General features: G+C 64.3%; 1 protein-coding gene across 1 annotated transcript; it reads left to right on the top strand.

The window, feature by feature from the left end:
• The first annotated feature begins 392 nt into the window (after nt 1–392).
• LOC311429287 (ephrin type-B receptor 4-like) lies at nt 393–17,156 on the top strand. Its single transcript, XM_084540379.1, has 15 exons — nt 393–507; nt 1,199–1,269; nt 1,830–3,405; nt 7,202–7,531; nt 8,340–8,470; nt 8,944–9,109; nt 9,350–9,449; nt 9,710–9,771; nt 10,554–10,667; nt 11,755–12,002; nt 13,218–13,433; nt 14,580–14,729; nt 15,622–15,815; nt 15,994–16,149; nt 16,912–17,156. Exons 1-15 carry the CDS (start codon nt 456–458, stop codon nt 17,021–17,023), a joined length of 3,678 nt encoding a protein of 1,225 aa, XP_084396505.1. The 5' UTR covers nt 393–455; the 3' UTR covers nt 17,024–17,156.
• The last annotated feature ends 230 nt before the right edge of the window (nt 17,157–17,386 follow it).

Below are 17,386 nucleotides of genomic sequence, written 5' to 3'. Positions count from 1 at the left end.
TCTCCCCCCAGTCCTTCCCAGTCCTTCCCAGTCCATCCCAGTCTCCCCTAAACCCCCCCCAGCCCCCCCTAACCCCCTCCCCTTTCCCTAATTTAGCCCCAAATCCACCCGAATTCCCCCCAAAAAGCCCCCCCCCACCCCAACCCCTCCCGGGTGGGGGTGGGGACCCCGGGAGGGGAGCGGGGGGGCTCGGTGTCCCCCCCCCCCCACCGTGACCCCCCCTTTGTCCCCCCCCCAGGGTGTCAGGGACCCCTCCGTGTCCCCCCCCCAGTGTCAGGGACCCCCCCGTGACCCCCCCAGGGTCGGGGTCCCCCCCCCCCCGGACCCCCTCCAGTGATAGGGTGACCCCCCCGTGACCCCCCCAGTTTTGGGGTCCCCCCCCGTGACCCCCCCAGTGTTAGGGTGACCCCTCCCGTCCCCCCCCCCCAAATTTTGGGGTCCCCCCCCCAGGCGCTATGGGGCTGTGGCTGCTCTGCCTCTGGGTCCCGCTGGGGCTGGCTGAGGAAGGTGAGTGACGATGGGGGGGGGCATTTTTTGGGGTGGGGGGGGTCCCATGGGGATGGGGAGGGGGGTTGGGGACCCCCAGACCCTTGGGGACAGGGGGATGGGGACATTGGGGGGGGTCCTGGGGGTCCCCTGGGGCTGGGGACAGGGGTTGGGGACATTGGGACCCTTTGGGATGGGGACATTGGGGACATTTTTTTTTGGGGGGGGTCCCATGGGGATGGGGAGGGGGATTGGGGACCCTCAGACCCTTGGGGACAGGGACATTGGGGTCCTGGGGACGGGGATAGGGGGTCCCTGGGGGTCCCTTGGGATGGGGAGGGGGACATTGGGGGGGGGGCTGGGGGTCTCAATGGGATGGGGAGGGGGATTGGGGACCCCCAGACCCCCAGGGATGGGGACATTGGGGACATTTTTTGGGATGGGGGGGTCCCATGGGGATGGGGACAGGGCTTAGGGACATTGGGACCCCCAGGGATGGGGACATTGGGGACATTTTTGGGGGTCGGGGGGGTCCCCTGGGGATGGGGAGGGGGGTTGGGGACCCCCAGACCCCAATGTCCTATGGGGAGGGGGTCATCGGGACCCCTGGGGATGGGGACGGGGACATTGGGGGTCACCGGGGGGGGGTCACCGGGGGGGGGTCCCCTCCCGCCATGTCCCCTGACCCCATTTCCCCTCGCCCCCCCCCCAGAGACGCTGCTGAACACGCGTCTGGAGACCACGGACCTGAAATGGACGGTGTACCCGCCGGGGGAGGGGCAGGTGGGACATGGGGGGGGGACACATGGGGACAGGGACCCCCCCCCCCCACTGGCATGACCCCCCCAGACCCCCCCCCCCATCCTGTCCCTGTCCCCACGCCCTGTCCCCTGGCACCGTCCCCGCATCCTGTCCCCACCCGGCCCCACCCCGGCCGTTTGCCCTCCTCGGGACCCCCCCCCAGGGGTCCTGACACTCCCCTGACCCCCCCCCCGTCCCCATGGCCCCCCCATGGCCCCCCCATAACCCTGCACCCCCCCATAACCCCCCACCTCCCCCAATCTCCCCCCACCTCCCTCCCCCTATAACCCCATAACCCCCCTGTAACCCCCCCATCCCCACACCCCCCAATCTCCCCCCATCTCTCCCCACCCCCCGTGACCCCCCCATGCCCCCCCACACCCCCATATCCCCCCACAACCCCCCCCATAACCCCCCACACCCCCCCCATACCCCCCCCATCCCCACCCCCCCCACCCCCCGTGACCTCCCCATGACCTCCCCGTGACCTCCCCGTGACCTCCCCTGACCCCCCCCCAATTTTTTTTCTCCCCCCCCCGCAGTGGGAGGAGCTCAGCGGGCTGGACGAGGAGCGGCAGACGGCCGTCCGCACCTTCGAGGTGTGCTCGGGGCTGCGCCCCCCCGGCCCCCCCCAGAACAGTTGGCTGCGCTCCACCTGGGTGCCCCGCCGGGGGGCCACCCACGTCTACGCCGAGCTGCGCTACACCGTGGTGGAGTGCGACAGCCTGCCCCCCCGCGGGACCCCCGCCCGCCCCGCCGGCCTCCGCTCCGGCCCCCAAAACCGGGGCAACAGCCCCAGAGGTCGCGGCAACGGCCCCGGGGCCCATAGCAACGGCCCCGGCATCCTTGGAAGCATCCCTGATGCCCCTAGCAACGGCCCCAGTGCCCCTAGCAACGGCCCCAGTGCCCATAGCAACGGCCCCAGTGCCCTTAGCAACGGCCCCGGTGCCCTTAGCAACGGCCCTGGCATCCTTAGCAACAGCCCCGGTGCCCCTAGCAATGGCCCCAGTGGTCCTGCTGCCCTTGGCAACAGCCCCAGCATCCTTGGCACTGGCCCTGTTGCCCCTGGCAACGGCCCTGGCATCCTTGGCAGCATCCCTGGTGCCCATAGCAACGGCCCCAGTGCCCCTAGCAACAGCCCTGGTGCCCCTAGCAACGGCCCCAGTGGTCCCGCTGCCCTTAGCAACAGCCCCAGCATCCTTGGCAGCATCCCTGGTTCCCATAGCAACGGCCCCGGCGGCCCTGTTGCCCTTAGCAACGGCCCCAGCGCCCTTAGCAACGGCCCTGGCAACCGCCCCGGCTCCCCTAGCAACCGCCCTGGCCACGCCCCTAGCAACGCCCTTAGCAACCGCCCCAGCGACGGCCCTGGTAGCCACGCCCCTAGCAACCGCCCCAGCGACGGACCAGGTGGCTGCGGCGTCCCTAGCAACGCCCCTAGCAACGCCCCTAGCGACGCCCTTAGCAACGCCCCTAGCGACGCCCCTAGCAACGCCCTTAGCGACGCCCCTAGCAACCGCGTCCCTGGCAACTGCCCCGGCCTCCAGGATGCTCCCGGTGCCCCCGGCAATGGCAGCGGCGCCTCCGCTGCCCCCCGGCGCCCCCGCCGCAGCCCCCCGCCGGCCGCCCGGCCCTGCAAGGAGACCTTCAACGTCTTCTACCACGAGTCGGACGCCGACACGGCCACGGCGCTGGCGCCGCCTTGGATGGAGAACCCCTACGTGAAGGTGGACACGGTGGCGGCCGAGCATCTCTCGAGGCCGGCGGCGGGCGGGGGGCGGCCGGCGGGGCGGGTGAACCGTAAGACGTTGCGCTTGGGCCCCCTGGCGCGGGCCGGCTTCTATTTGGCCTTCCAGGATTTGGGGGCCTGCATGGCGCTGCTGTCGGTCCGCCTGTACTTCCAGCGGTGCCCCGCCGTCACCTCCCGCCTGGCGCATTTCCCCGCCACCGTACCCCGCGAGCTGGTGGCGGCGGTGGCCGGGAGCTGCGTGGCGGGGGCCGTGCCCGCCGGCCCGGGGGCCCCCGCCATGTATTGCCGCGAGGATGGGCGCTGGGCTGAGCCCCCCGCCCAGGGGTGCGTCTGCGCCCCGGGGAGGGAGCCCGACGGAGGGGGGTGTCGGGGTGAGTTGGGGGAATTGGGGGGGGTGAGGGGGGTGGGAGGGGATGGGGGGGTGGGGAGGGGGGTGGGGGAGGGGGTGGGGGTGTAAGGGGGGGCAGTGGGGATGGGGGTGGGGGCAATGGGGTGAAATGGGGCAGGGGGTGGGGGCAATGGGGTGAAATGGGGCAAAGAATTGGGATGAAATGGGGCAGAGGATGGGGGGGCAATGGGGTAAGGGATGGGGGTGTAATGGGATGAAATGGGGCAGGGGATGGGTGCAATGGGGCAAAGAATGGGGTTCAATAGGGCAAAGAATAGGGGTGAAATGGGGCAAAGAATTGGGGTGAAATGGGGCAAAGAATTGGGGTGAAATGGGGCAAAGAACTGGGAAAAATGGGGCAGGGAATGGGGGCGCAATGGGGCAGGAGCTGGGGGTACCCTTACTGTGGGACCAGGGTCTGCAGGGGAAGCCCCCACAGCCCGGTGTCCCTGGGTGACCCTGCTGCCCCCCCGTTGTGTCCCCCCCCAAAAAAACAGCCTGCGCCCCTGAAACCTTCAAGGCGGCGGCGGGGGGTGAGCGCTGCGAGCCCTGTCCCCAAAACAGCCATGCGCCCGAGCCCGGTGCCGCCGCCTGCGGCTGCCGAAGTGGCTACTACCGAGCCCCCGGGGAGGGTCCCGAGCAGCGCTGCACCGGTGAGCTGGGGGTTTTGGGGGGGTTTGGGGGGGTTTTGGGGGGGGTCAGGGGGGTGGGAGCCCACCCGCTGGGTGCTGGGGTTGGGGAGAGTGGGGTCCCAGATCGCAAAAGTTTGGGTGGCCAAAATGCAAATGTTTGGGTGCCCGAACCCTCAGAGTTTTGGGTCCTGGATCCTAAGATTTTGGGTCCCAGATCCCAAGATTTTGGGTCCCCAAACTCCAGGATTTGGGGTACCACATCCCATGATTTTGGGTCCCTAAACCCCAGGATTTTGGGTCCCAGATACAAAAGATGTTGGGTCCTAGGTCCTAAGATTTTGGGTGCCCAAACCCCAGGATTTTGGGTCCCAAAGCCCAGGATTTTGGGTCCCAGATCCCAAAGATTTTGGGTCCCAAGTCCTAAGCTTTTGGGTGCCCAAATCCAAAGATTTTGGGTCCTAAATCCCAAAGATCTTGGGTCTCCAAACTCCAGGCTTTTGGGTCCCGGACTCCAAGATTTTGGTTCCCCAAACCCCAGGCTTTTGGGTCCCAGATCCCAGGATTTGGGTCTCCAACCTCCAGGGTTTTGGGTCCTAGATTCCAAGATTTTGGGTGCCCAAACCTCAGGCTTTTGGGTGCCCAAACCCCAGGCTTTTTGGTGACCAAACTCCCAGAACTTTGGGTCCCCAAACCCCAGGATTTTGGGTCCCAGATTCCAAGATTTTGGGTCTCCAAACCCCAGGCTTTTGGGTGCCCAAACTCCCAGAACTTTGGGTCTCCAAACCCCAAGATTTTGCGTCCCAGCTCCCATGATTTTGGGTGCCAAACCCCATAATTTTGGCTCCCCAAACCCCAAGATTTTGCGTCCCAGACCCCAAAATTTTTCCCCGTTGCCCCCCCAGCGCCACCCTCGGCCCCCCGCAGCATCGTGGCTCGGCTGAACGCTTCCTCGGTGCAGCTGGAGTGGAGCGAGCCGCGGGACGGGGGCGGCCGCGCCGACACCTCGTACGCCGTGGGGTGCCGTGCGTGGGGTCCCCAAACCCCAGGATTTTGGGTCCCAAAGCCCAGGATTTTGGGTCCCAGATCCCAAAGATTTTGGGTCCCAAGTCCTAAGCTTTTGGGTGCCCAAATCCAAAGATTTTGGGTCCTAAATCCCAAAGATCTTGGGTCTCCAAACTCCAGGCTTTTGGGTCCCGGACTCCAAGATTTTGGTTACCTAAACCCCAGGCTTTTGGGTCCCAGATCCTAAGATTTTGGTTCCCCAAACCCCAGGCTTTTGGGTCCCAGATCCCAGGATTTGGGTCTCCAAACTCCAGGCTTTTGGGTCCTGGACTCCAAGATTTTGGTTACCTAAACCCCAGGCTTTTGTGGCCCAGATCCGAAGATTTTGGGTGCCCAAACCCCAGGCTTTTGGGTCCCAGATCCTAAGATTTTGGTTCCCCAAACCCCAGACTTTTGGGTACCAGACTCCAAGATTGTAGGTCCCAGATCCTAAGATTTTGGGTGCCAAACCGCAGGCTTTTGGGTGCCCAAACTCCTAGAACTTTGGTTCCCCAAACCCCAGGCTTTTGGGTCCCAGATCCTAAGATTTTGGGTGCCCAAACCCCAGACTTTTGGGTCCCAGATCGCAGGATTTTGGGTCTCCAACTGCCAGGATTTTGGGTCCCAGATTCCAAGATTTTGGTTCCCCAAACCCCAGGCTTTTGGGTGCCCAAACTCCCAGAACTTTGGGTCTCCAAACCCCAAGATTTTGCGTCCCAGCTCCCATGATTTTGGGTGCCAAACCCCATAATTTTGGCTCCCCAAACTCCAGGATTTCGCGTCCCAGACCCCAAAATTTCCCCCCTGTTGCCCCCCCAGCGCCACCCTCGGCCCCCCGCAGCATCGTGGCTCGGCTGAACGCTTCCTCGGTGCGGCTGGAGTGGAGCGAGCCGCGGGACGGGGGTGGCCGCGCCGACACCTCGTACGCCGTGGGGTGCCGTGCGTGGGGTCCCCAAACCCCAGGATTTTGGGTCCCAAACCCCGGGATATTGGGTCCCAGATCCCAAAGATTTTGGGTCCCAAATCCTAAGATTTTGGGTGCCCAAATCCAAAGATTTTGGGTCCTAAATCCCAAAGATCTTGGGTCCCCAAACCCCAGGCTTTTGGGTCCCAGATCCCAGGATTTGGGTCTCCAACCTCCAGGGTTTTGGGTCCTAGATTCCAAGATTTTGGGTGCCCAAACCTCAGGCTTTTGGGTGCCCAAACCCCAGGCTTTTTGGTGACCAAACTCCCAGAACTTTGGGTCCCCAAACCCCAGGCTTTTGGGTCCCAGATCCCAAGATTTTGGGTCTCCAAACCCCAGACTTTTGGGTACCAGATTCCAAGATTTTAGGTCCCGGATCCTAAGATTTTGGATGCCCAAACTCCCAGAACTTTGGTTCCCCAAACCGCAGGCTTTCAGGTCCCAGATCCCGTGATTTTGGCTCCCCAAACCCCAGGATTTCGCGTCCCAGACCCCAAAATTTTTCCCCGTTGCCCCCCCAGCGCCACCCTCGGCCCCCCGCAGCATCGTGGCTCGGCTGAACGCTTCCTCGGTGCGGCTGGAGTGGAGCGAGCCACGGGACGGGGGCGGCCGCGCCGACACCTCGTACGCCGTGGGGTGCCGTGCGTGGGGTCCCCAAACCCCAGGATTTTGGGTCCCAAAGCCCGGGATATTGGGTCCCAGATCCCAAAGATTTTGGGTCCCAGATCCTAAGCTTTTGGGTGCCCAAATCCAAAGATTTTGGGTCCTAGATCCCAGAGATCTTGGGTCTCCAAACTCCAGGCTTTTGGGTCCCGGACTCCAAGATTTTGGTTACCTAAACCCCAGGCTTTTGGGTCCCAGATCCCAAGATTTTGGCTCCTCAAACCCCAGGATTTTGGGTCCCAGATTCCAAGATTTTGGGTCTCCAAACTCCAGGATTTTGGGTCCCAGATTCCAAGATTTTGGTTTCCCAAACCCCAGGCTTTTGGGTGCCCAAACTCCCAGAACTTTGGGTCTCCAAACCGCAGGCTTTTGCGTTCTTGATCCCATGATTTTGGGTCCCCAAACCCAAGGATTTTGGGTCCCCAAACCCCAGGATTTCGCGTCCCAGACCCCAAAATTTCCCCCCGTTGCCCCCCCAGCGCCACCCTCGGCCCCCCGCAGCATCGTGGCTCGGCTGAACGCTTCCTCGGTGCGGCTGGAGTGGAGCGAGCCGCGGGACGGGGGCGGCCGCGCCGACACCTCGTACGCCGTGGGGTGCCGCGCCTGCCCCGAGCGAGCCCCCTGCGGGCCCTGCGCCCACCTCGCCTTCGCCCCCAGCCCCTCGGGGCTGCGGGGCCGGGGGGTCACCGTGCGGGGGCTGCGCCCCTACGTCACCTACACCTTCACCGTCACCGCCCGCAACGGCGTCTCCCACCTCAGCCCCCACCCCCCCCGCGGCGAGGAGGTCAACGTCACCACCACCAAGGATGGTGAGGGGCTTGGGGGGGGGGGGTTGCGGGGGAAATTGGGGTGTGGGGGGTGGGATTTGGGGTGTGGGGGGTGGGTTTTGGGGTGTGGGAGGGGGATTTGGGGTGTGGGTTTTGGGGTGTGGGAGGGGGATTTGGGGTGTGGGAGGGGGTTTTGGGGTGTGGGAGGGGGATTTGGGGTGTGGGGATGGGATTTGGGGTGTGGGAGGGGGTTTTGGGGTGTTAGGGGTGGGTTTGGGGTGTGGGAGGGGGATTTGGGGTGTGGGGGGTGGGATTTGGGATGTGGGAGGGGGATTTGGGGTGTGGGTTTTGGCATGTGGGAGGGGGTTTTGGGGTGTGGGGGTGGGTTTTGGGGTGTGGGAGGGGGATTTGGGGTGTGGGGGGTGGGATTTGGGGTGTGGGAGGGGGATTTGGGGTGTGGAGGTGGGATTTGGGGTGTGGGAGGGGGTTTTGGGGTGTGGGTTTTTGGGTGTGGGAGGGGGATTTGGGCTGTTGGGGTGGGATTTGGGGTGTGGGGGGTGGGTTTTGGGGTGTCGGGGTGGGATTTGGGGTGTGGGAGAGGGTTTTGGGGTGTGGGATTTGGGGTGTTGGGGGTGGGTTTTGGGGTGTGGGTGTGGGATTTGGGGTGTGGGAGGGGGATTTGGGGTGTGGGACCCCCTAAATCCACCCCGGGACCCCCCCAGTTCCCCCTGAGACCCTGAAACCTGCCTTGAGCCCCCCCCCAAGCCCCCAACGCCCCCCCCCATGACCCCACACCCACCTCTGGGACCCCCCATGACCCCCCCATGACCCCCCCGTGTCCCCCCCCCAGTGCCACTGCCGGTGTACGACGTGGTCCGGATCGGGGGGTCCCCCACGGGGGTGACACTGTCGTGGCCGACCCCCCCGCCAGCCCCCCCGGGGGGGCACGTCCTCGACTACGAGGTCAAATACTATGAGAAGGTGAGGGGGGGGGGGCGTCTGGGGGGGTTGGGGGTCCTGGAGGGACTGGGGGGGGTCTTGGAGGGGTCCCGAGGGACACTGGAGGGTCCCCAGGGGGGGCTGGGGGGGTCTTGGAGGGGATCTGAGGGGTCCTGGGGGCACTGGGGGGGGGGCTGGGGGTCTTGGGGGGGTCCCAAGAGGTCATTTGGGGAATCCTGGGGGGGTCCTGGGGGTCTGGGGGTCTCGGGGGGGGTCCTAAGAGAGAATTTGGGGGATCCTGAGGGGGTCCTGGGGGTCTCGGGGGGGTCCTAAGAGAGAATTTGGGGGATCCAGGGGGGGTCCTGGGGGTCTCGGGGGGGTCCTAAGAGAATTTGGGGGGCACCGGGGGGGTCCTGGGGGTCTTGGGGGGGGGATCACCAGGAGCTCTTTGTGGGGGGGGGGGTCCTGGGGACACATCAAGGAGTGACGGGGCTGGGGGGGTCGGACCCCCGCAGGTGGGGGGGGGCGAGGGCCCCCCCATGTTCCTGAAGGTGCCGGCGCCGCGGGCGGAGCTGGGGGGGCTGCGCCGGGGGGCGCTTTACGGGGTCCAGGTCCGAGCCCGCTCCGAGGCCGGTTATGGGGATTTCGGCCCCGAAACCGCCGTCACCACCCAGGGCACCGGTGAGACCCCCCCCCCGACCCCCCCCCGAGCCCCCAGACCCCCCCCAGGACCCCCTGCCCCCCCCCCCAAACTCCTCCTCACCTCCCCATCACCCCTCTGGGGTGCCCTAAGACCCCCCCCCAGACCCTTTATTACCCCTCTTGTCTTTCCTTGACCCCCCCCCCCTTGGACCCCTCCCCAATTTGCCCCCCCCCCCCCATGTGCCCCCCCCCCCCAATGGCACTGATGTCTGCCAACAGAGGGGGGCCGGGGGGAGCACGGGGGTCTCATCGCGGGGGCTGCAGCCCTGGGGGGGCTCCTGGTGCTGGCGCTGCTGGCGGGGACCCTGCTGTGCCTCAGGTGAGCTTGGGGGGGGGGGTCCCGGGGGGGGGGTAGAGCTTTTTGGGGGGGGTCCTGGAGGGTCCTGGGGGGGTCACTGTGGGGCTCTGGGGGTCCTTGGGGGGGGGTGGATGGGGTTTGGGTCATCCTGAGGGGGTCTGGGGGGGGATTTGGGGGGGCTGGAGGCATCTGGGGGGGGTTGGGGGCATCTGGGGGGGCTGGGGTGTGGTTTTTTTTGGGGGGGGGGTCTCATGTGTGTGCCCCCCCCCCGGCTGCTGCAGGCGCCACAGCCACCGGGACAGGGAGGACGCGGATCGGCACGGCCACCTCCCCGTGGGGCACGGTGAGTGGTGACCCCCCCGTCACCCTGTGTCACCTCGTGACCCCCCTGTCACCCTGTGACCCCCCCGTGTCACCCCGTGACCCCCCCGTCCCTGTGTCCCCACCCCCGGTGTCCCCAAGTCCCCCAAAAAACATCGAGCACGGCGACGGCGCCATGGTCACTGCAGCCGTGTGGTGGTGGGGTGATGATGATGATGATGATGAAGATGATGTTGATGATGATGTTGGTGGTGATGATGACAATGATGATGATGATGATGATGAAGATGATGATGATGACGATGATCATGACGATGATGATGATGTTGATGATGATGAAAATGATGATGACGATGAAGATGATGTTGATGATGATGATGATGATGAAGATGACGATGATGATGTTGGTGGTGATGATGATGATGATGATGATGAAGATGATGATGATGATGATGAAGATGACGGTGATGATGTTGGTGGTGATGATGATGATGTTGATGATGACGATGATGATGATGATTTGATTATGATGATGATGATGATGATGATGATGATGAAGAAGATGATGATGATGATGATGATGATGTTGATGATGTTGATGATGATGATGATGATGATGTTGATGATGATGATGAAAATGATGATGTTGATGATGGTGACGATGACGATGGTGATGACGATGATGATGATGATGATTATGATGATGTTGATGACAATGACAATGATGATGAAGATGATGATGATGATGATGATGTTGATGATGTTGATGATGATGAAGATGATGATGATGACGGTGCCACGCAGGCAGGAAGCTGTACATCGACCCCCTCACCTACGAGGACCCCGGGGCGGCCGTGCGGGACTTCGCCCAGGAGATCGACGTCGCCTGCGTCAAGATCGAGGAGGTCATCGGGGCAGGTGACAATGACACCGCCGCGTCCCCCCCCCCCCAAAACGCCCCCATCCCCAGGGTGACCCCAGCCATGTCCCCATTGATGTATCCCCAAAAATGTCCCCAAAGATGTCCCCAAAGATGTCCCCATCCATGTCCCCATTAACATCCCAATCTGCCCAACGACATCCCAATGATGTCCCCAATAATGTCCCCAACGATGTCCCCAGTAATGTCCCCAGTGATGTCCCCATTGACATCCCATTCTGGTTTTACTCAACGATGTCCCAAAAATGTCCCCAACGATGGCCCAACGATGACCCCAATGACACCCCAACAATGTCCCAACGACATCCTAAAAATGTCCCCAAGACATCCCAACAATGTCCTCAACGATGTCCCCAAGATGTCCCAATGACATCCCAATGACACCCAACAATGTCCCCAATGACATCCCAACGATGTCCCCAAGATGTCCCCAATAACATCCCCAAGACACCCCAACAATGTCCCCAATGATGTCCCCAAGACATCCCAATGACACCCAGCGATGTCCCCAATGACATCCCAACGAAGTCCCCAACGATGTCCCCAAGATGTCCAAATGACACCCAGCGATGTCCCCAATGACACCCAACATTGTCCCTCAATAACACCCCAACCATGTCCCCAACGATGTCCCCAAGACATCCCAATGACACCCAACGATGTCCCCAATGACATCCAATGTTGTCCCCCAATGATATCCCAATGACATCCCAATGATGTCCCCAACAACAATGTCCCCAATAACGTCCCCAAGACACCCCAACGAAACCCAACGATGTCCCCAATGACACCCAACAATGTCCCCAAGATGTCCCACAATGTCCCCAAGACACCCCAACGATGTCCCCAACGATGTCCCCAAGACATCCCAATGACACCCAACGATGTCCCCAACGACACCCAACATTGTCCCTCAATGACACCCCAACGATGTCCCCAACGATGTCCCCAAGACACCCCAAGGCCACCCAACGAAGCCCCATTGACCCTAGGGGGTGCTTTATGGCATCGTGGGGGAGCCTCTCGTTCCCCGTGTCCCCCCCTAACGCATTTTCGCCCCCCCAGGAGAATTCGGGGAGGTTTGCCGGGGCCGGCTGGCGCTGCCGGGGCGCCCGGAGTCGCCGGTGGCGGTGAAGACCCTGAAGGGGGGCGCGGGCGAGCGGCAGCGCCGGGATTTTTTGGGGGAGGCCGCCCGGATGGGGCAGTTCGCGCACCCCAACGTGGTGAGGCTGCGGGGGGTGGTGACCGCCAGCGCCCCCGCCATGATCCTCACCGAGTACATGGAGAACGGAGCCCTCGACGCCTTCCTCAGGGTACCGGGGTGCTGGGGGGGGGCGTTTGGGGGGGGATTTGGGGGGTTATAGGGGACGTGGGGGCGTTGGGAGGGGTATGGGGATATTGGGGATGTGGGGGGGTTATGGGGACATGGGGGGGTGTAGGGGATGTGGGGGCGTTGGGAGGGGTATGGGGATATTGGGGATGTGGGGGGGTTATAGGGACATTGGGGACATGGGGGGGATATGGGGATATTGGGGACATGGGGGGAGATATGGGGACATGGGGGGGGTGTAGGGGACATGGGGGCATTGGGGGCTATAGGGGCATTGGGGGGGATATGGGGATATTGGGGACATGGGGGGGTTATAGGGGACATGGGGACATGGGGGGGTATAGGGGATGTGGGGGCATTGGGAGGGATATGGGGTATTGGGGACATGGGGGGGATATGGGGACATGGGGGGAGATATTGGGATATTGGGGACATGGGGGGGATACGGGGACATTGGGGGGGTTATAGGGGACATGGGGACATTTGGGGGGGATATGGGGATATTGTGGATATGGGGGGGTTATAGGGGACATGGGGGGTTATGGGGGACATGGGGGGGTTATAGGGGGTAGGGTGACATGGAGGGGGTTATAGGGGACATGGGGGGGTTATGGGGGACATGGGGACATTTGTGGGGGATATGGGGATATTGTGGACATGGGGGGGTTATAGGGGATGTGGGGGGGTTATAGGGGACATGCTGGGGGGTTATAGGGGACATGGGGGGGTTATAGGGGACATGAGGGGTTTATAGGGGACATGGGGGGGTTATAGGGGACATGGGGGGTTATAGGGGACATGGGGGGGTTATGGGGGACATGGGGGGGTTATAGGGGACATGGGGGGTTATGGGGGACATGGGGGGGTTATAGGGGACATGGGGACATTTGGGGGGGATATGGGGATATTGTGGACATGGGAGGGCTATAGGGTAGATGGGAGGGTTATAGGAGACAAGGGGGGTTATAGGGGAGATGGGGGTGTTATGGGGGACATTGGGGGTTATAGGGTACATGGGGGGTCTTAGGGTACATGGGGGGGTCATATGGGACGTTTGGTGTGATATAGGGCCACGGCAGGGATTTCGGGGCCACGGCGACATAAAGGGGGCATAGGAGGCCACGGGGCCGCAGTGGGGGCACGGGGTCACCTCAGGCCGTGTCCCCAACCCCGTAACCCCCCCGTAACCCCCCCGTAGGGCCGGGCGGGGACGCTGGGCCCCCTGCAGCTGGTGGCGATGCTGCGGGGCATCGCGGCGGGGATGCGCTACCTGGCCGAGACCGGCTTCGTGCACCGCGACCTGGCGGCGCGCAACATCCTGGTGGACGCGCAGCTGGTCTGCAAAGTCTCCGATTTCGGGTTGTCCCGAGCCCTGGAGGAGAGCTCGGCCGACCCCACCTACACCAGCTCCCTGGTGGGTGTCGGCCCCCCGGGGGGGTGTGGGGGGTGTGGGGATCCGCGGGGGGCGTCGGGGGATTGGGGGGGGATGGATGGGGTGGGGGCGCTACGGGTGGTGCTCAGGGGGAGGGGGCTTCAGGGGTGGGGGCCCTAAGGGGTTGGGGTCCCTCGGGGTTGGGGACCCTTGGGGTTGGGGACCCTCAGGAGCTGGGGTCCTTCAGGATTTGGGGTCCTTCAGGGTTGGGGTCCTTCAGGGTTAGGGTCCCTTAGGCATTGGGGTCCCTTGGGGTTGGGGTCCCTCGGGGTTGGGGACCCTCAGGAGTTGGGGTCCCTTGGGGTCAGGGTCCCTTATGCATCGGGGTCCTTTGGGGTTGGGGTCCCTAAGGGGTTGGGGTCCTTCAGAGTTGGGGTCCTTCAGGGTTGGGGTCCCTGAGGAGTTGGGATCTGTCAGGGTTGGGGTCCCCTAGAAATTGGGGTCCCTCGGGGTTGGGGTCCCTCAGGTGTTGGGGTCCCTTAAGGTCGGGGTCCCTCAGGGTTGGGGACCCTCAGGCATTGGGGTCCCTTGGGGTTGGGGTCCCTCAGGAGTTGGGGTCCCTCAGGGTTGGGGTCCCTCGGGCTTGGGGACCCTCAGGCATTGGGGTCCCTTGGGGTTGGGGTCCCTTAGGCATTGGGGACCCTTAGGGTCGGGGTCCCTCAGGAGTTGGGGTCCCTCAGGATTGGGGTCCCTTAGGATCTGAGGTCCCTCAGGCATTGGGGTCCCTTGGGGTTGGGGTCCCTCAGGAGCTGGAGACCCTCAGGGCTGGGGTCCCTTAGGATCTGGGGTCCCTCAGGCATTGGGGTCCCTTGGGCTCGGGGTCCCTCATGGTTGGGGTCCCTTATGCATTGGGGTCCCTAAGGGTCGGGGTCCCTCGGGGTCGGGGTCCCTTAAGGTTGGGGTCCCTTGGGGTTGGGGTCTCTTACGCATTGGGGTCCCTTAGGGTCAGGGTCCCTCGGGGTTGGGGTCCCTTGGGGTCGGGGTCTTGTACCCCACAACCCTTTGTCTATCGGGGTCCGTTAGCGGCTGGGCTCCTCCCGGACACTGGGGTCCCCCCGGTGCTGCTTTCCTTTGGGGTGGGGGTCCCTGGGTGCCCCCCCTTTATGGCCACGGGTTGTGGGGTCGCAGGGGGGGAAGATCCCCATCCGCTGGACGGCGCCGGAGGCCATCGCCTTCCGCAAGTTCACCTCGGCCAGCGACGCCTGGAGCTACGGGATCGTCATGTGGGAGGTGATGTCCTTCGGGGAGAGACCCTACTGGGACATGTCCAACCAGGACGTGAGTGCTGGGGGGTAACTGGGGCGCTGGGGGGGTGGGAAGGGGGGTAAATGGGGCGGTGGGGGGTGGGAAGGGGGGTAAATGGGGCGGGGGGGGGGTGGGAAGGGGGTAACTGGGGCGCCAGTAACACGGGAATGGGGGTAACTGGGGTGGTGGGGTGGTGGGAAGGGGGTAACTGGGGCGGTGGGGTGGTGGGAAGGGGGTAACTGGGGCGCCAGTAATGTGGGAATGGGGATAACTGGGATACTGGGGTGGTGGGGTGGTGGGAATGGGGTAACTGGGGTGGTGGGGTGGTGGGAAGGGGGTAACTGGGGCGCCAGTAACACGGGAATGGGGTAACTGGGGTACTGGGATGGTGGGGTGGTGGGAAGGGGGTAACTGGGTCACCAGTAACACAGGAATGGGGTAACTGGGGCGGTGGGGTGGTGGGAATGGGGTAACTGGGGCGCCAGTAACATGGGAATGGGGGTAACTGGGGTGGTGGGGTGGTGGGAAGGGGGTAACTGGGGCACCAGTAATGTGGGAATGGGGATAACTGGGATACTGGGATGGTGGGGTGGTGGGAATGGGGGCAACTGGGTCACCAGTAACACTGGAATGGGGATAACTGGGTTGGGGGGGTGGGAATGGGGGCAACTGGGACCCCAAGGAGATGGGAAGGGGACACCTGGGTCCCCAAAAATATGGGAAGGGGACACCTGGGTCCCCAAAAACGTAAGAATGGGGACAATTGGTCCCCAAAAATGTTAGAGGGGGGGCACCTGGGTCCCCAAGGGGATGGGAAGGGGACACCCAGGACCCCAGGAGCAGGCTGGGGACCACCCGGACGGCCACCCTTGGTGGGGCGGGGGGCCACCCTGATACCGTGTCCCCTGTGTCCCCCCCCCCCCAGGTGATCAACGCCATCGAGCAGGATTACCGCCTGCCCCCCCCCCCGCGCTGCCCCACGGCGCTGCACCAGCTGATGCTGGACTGCTGGCAACGCGACCGCAACGCCCGGCCCCGCTTCTCCGACATCGTCAGCGCCCTCGACCGCCTCATCCGACACCCCGCCACCCTCCGCATCACCGCCGCCGAGGCCCCCGGGTACCCCCCCAAATCCCAAATCCCAAATCCCAAATCCTCCCCCCCGCCCCCACCCCCAAAATCCCACCCCCATCCATCCCCATGCCTGGGTGGGGGTCCAGGAGCTGGGAGCGATGGATGCGGGGTGCCCCACATCACCTTGGGGACCCCCTCCCCAATTAATGCCGGGGTCCCGCAGGTCCTCGCCCCCCCGGTTGGAGCAGCGGGGCCCCCCCAGCGCCCCCTTCGCCTCGGTGGGCGAGTGGCTGCGCACGCTGCAGCTGGGGCGCTACGAGGAGACCTTCAGCAGCGCCGGGGTCACCAGCCTGGAGCTGCTGCCGAGGCTGCGCAGCGAGTACGGGGGGGCTGGGGGGGGCTGGGGGGGCTGGGGGGGCTGGGGGGGGCGGGGGGGCACTGGGGGGGAAGGGGGGAGGTGGGGGGAGGTGGGGGTGTGGGGGGAGATGGGGGGAGGTGGGGGGAGGTGGGGGGAGATGGGGGGAGGTGGGGATGTGGGGGGAGGTGGGGGGAGTTTGGGGGAGATGGGGGTGTGGGGGGAGATGGGGGGAGATGGGGATGTGGGGGGAGATGGGGGGTGTGGGGGGAGATGGGGGGAGGTGGGGGGTGTGGGGGGAGATGGGGGTGTGGGGGGAGATGGGGGGAGATGGGGATGTGGGGGGAGATGGGGAGAGATGGGGGCATGGGGGGGTGTGGGGACATGGGGGGAGATGGGGGGAGATGGGGACGTGGGGGGTGATGGGGGGAGATGGGGGGAGGTGGGGGTGTGGGGACATGGGGGGAGTTGGGGGGAGAGGGGGGCATGGGGGGAGATAGGGGGAGATGGGGGGGCGTGGGGGGAGATGGGGGCTTGGGGACATGGGGGGACATGGGGGGAGATGGGGGCATGGGGGGAGATGGGTGGTGATGGGGGAGATGGGGGCGTGGGGGGAGATGGGGGGACATTAGGGGCATGGGGGGGCATGGGGGGAGATGTGGGCGTGGGGGATATGGGGAGAAATGGGGCCATTGGGTGCCAAGGGGACATTAGGGACCCGGAGGGGACATGGGGGGGGTATCGGGACATGGAGATGCAGCCGTGTGTCTGTCCCCCCTCCCCCAGGGACCTGCTGCGCATGGGGGTGACGCTGGCCGGGCACCAGCAGCGGATCCTCTCCAGCGCCCAGAGCCTGCAGAGCCCCCCCAAGGGGGCCCCCCCCGGACCTCCCTTCTGAGCCCCGCCCACGCCAAGATGGCCGCCGGGGCGCCACGGGCCTGGACTAAGGGGCTTGGCCCTGCTTGGGTGGCCAAGATGGCCGTCACCAAGATGGCCGCCCCAAGATGGCCGCCACAAGATGGCTGTCACCAAAATGGCTGCCCCAAGATGGCCGCCCCAAGATGGCCACTCCAAGATGGCCGCCCAATATGGCCACCCAAGATGGACACCCCAAGATGGCCGCCCCAAGATGGCCGTCATCAAGATGGCCGTCACCAAAATGGCCGCCCCAATATGGCTACCCAAGATGGCTGCCCCAAGATGGCCGTGACCAAAATGGCTGCCACCAAGATGGCCGCCCAAGATGGCCGCCCAAGATGGC

This window comes from Aythya ferina (assembly GCF_964211825.1).
Source record: "Aythya ferina genome assembly, contig: HAP1_SCAFFOLD_528, whole genome shotgun sequence".
NCBI classification, from domain to species: Eukaryota; Metazoa; Chordata; class Aves; order Anseriformes; family Anatidae; genus Aythya; species Aythya ferina.
The sequence above is the reverse complement of the archived record's forward strand: the minus strand, read 5'-3'. Positions and strand labels throughout refer to the sequence as shown.

What these genes read in the sequence shown, in the direction of transcription:
- LOC311429287 (XM_084540379.1), top strand. Translation starts at nt 456, where the DNA reads ATGGGGCTGTGGCTGCTCTGCCTCTGGGTCCCGCTGGGGCTGGCTGAG. An exon ending in GCTGGGGCTGGCTGAGGAAG is followed by an intron (nt 508 to 1,198) that starts GTGAGTGACGAT and finishes CCCCCCCCCCAG; the next exon opens with AGACGCTGCTGAACACGCGT. An exon ending in ACCCGCCGGGGGAGGGGCAG is followed by an intron (nt 1,270 to 1,829) that starts GTGGGACATGGG and finishes CCCCCCCCGCAG; the next exon opens with TGGGAGGAGCTCAGCGGGCT.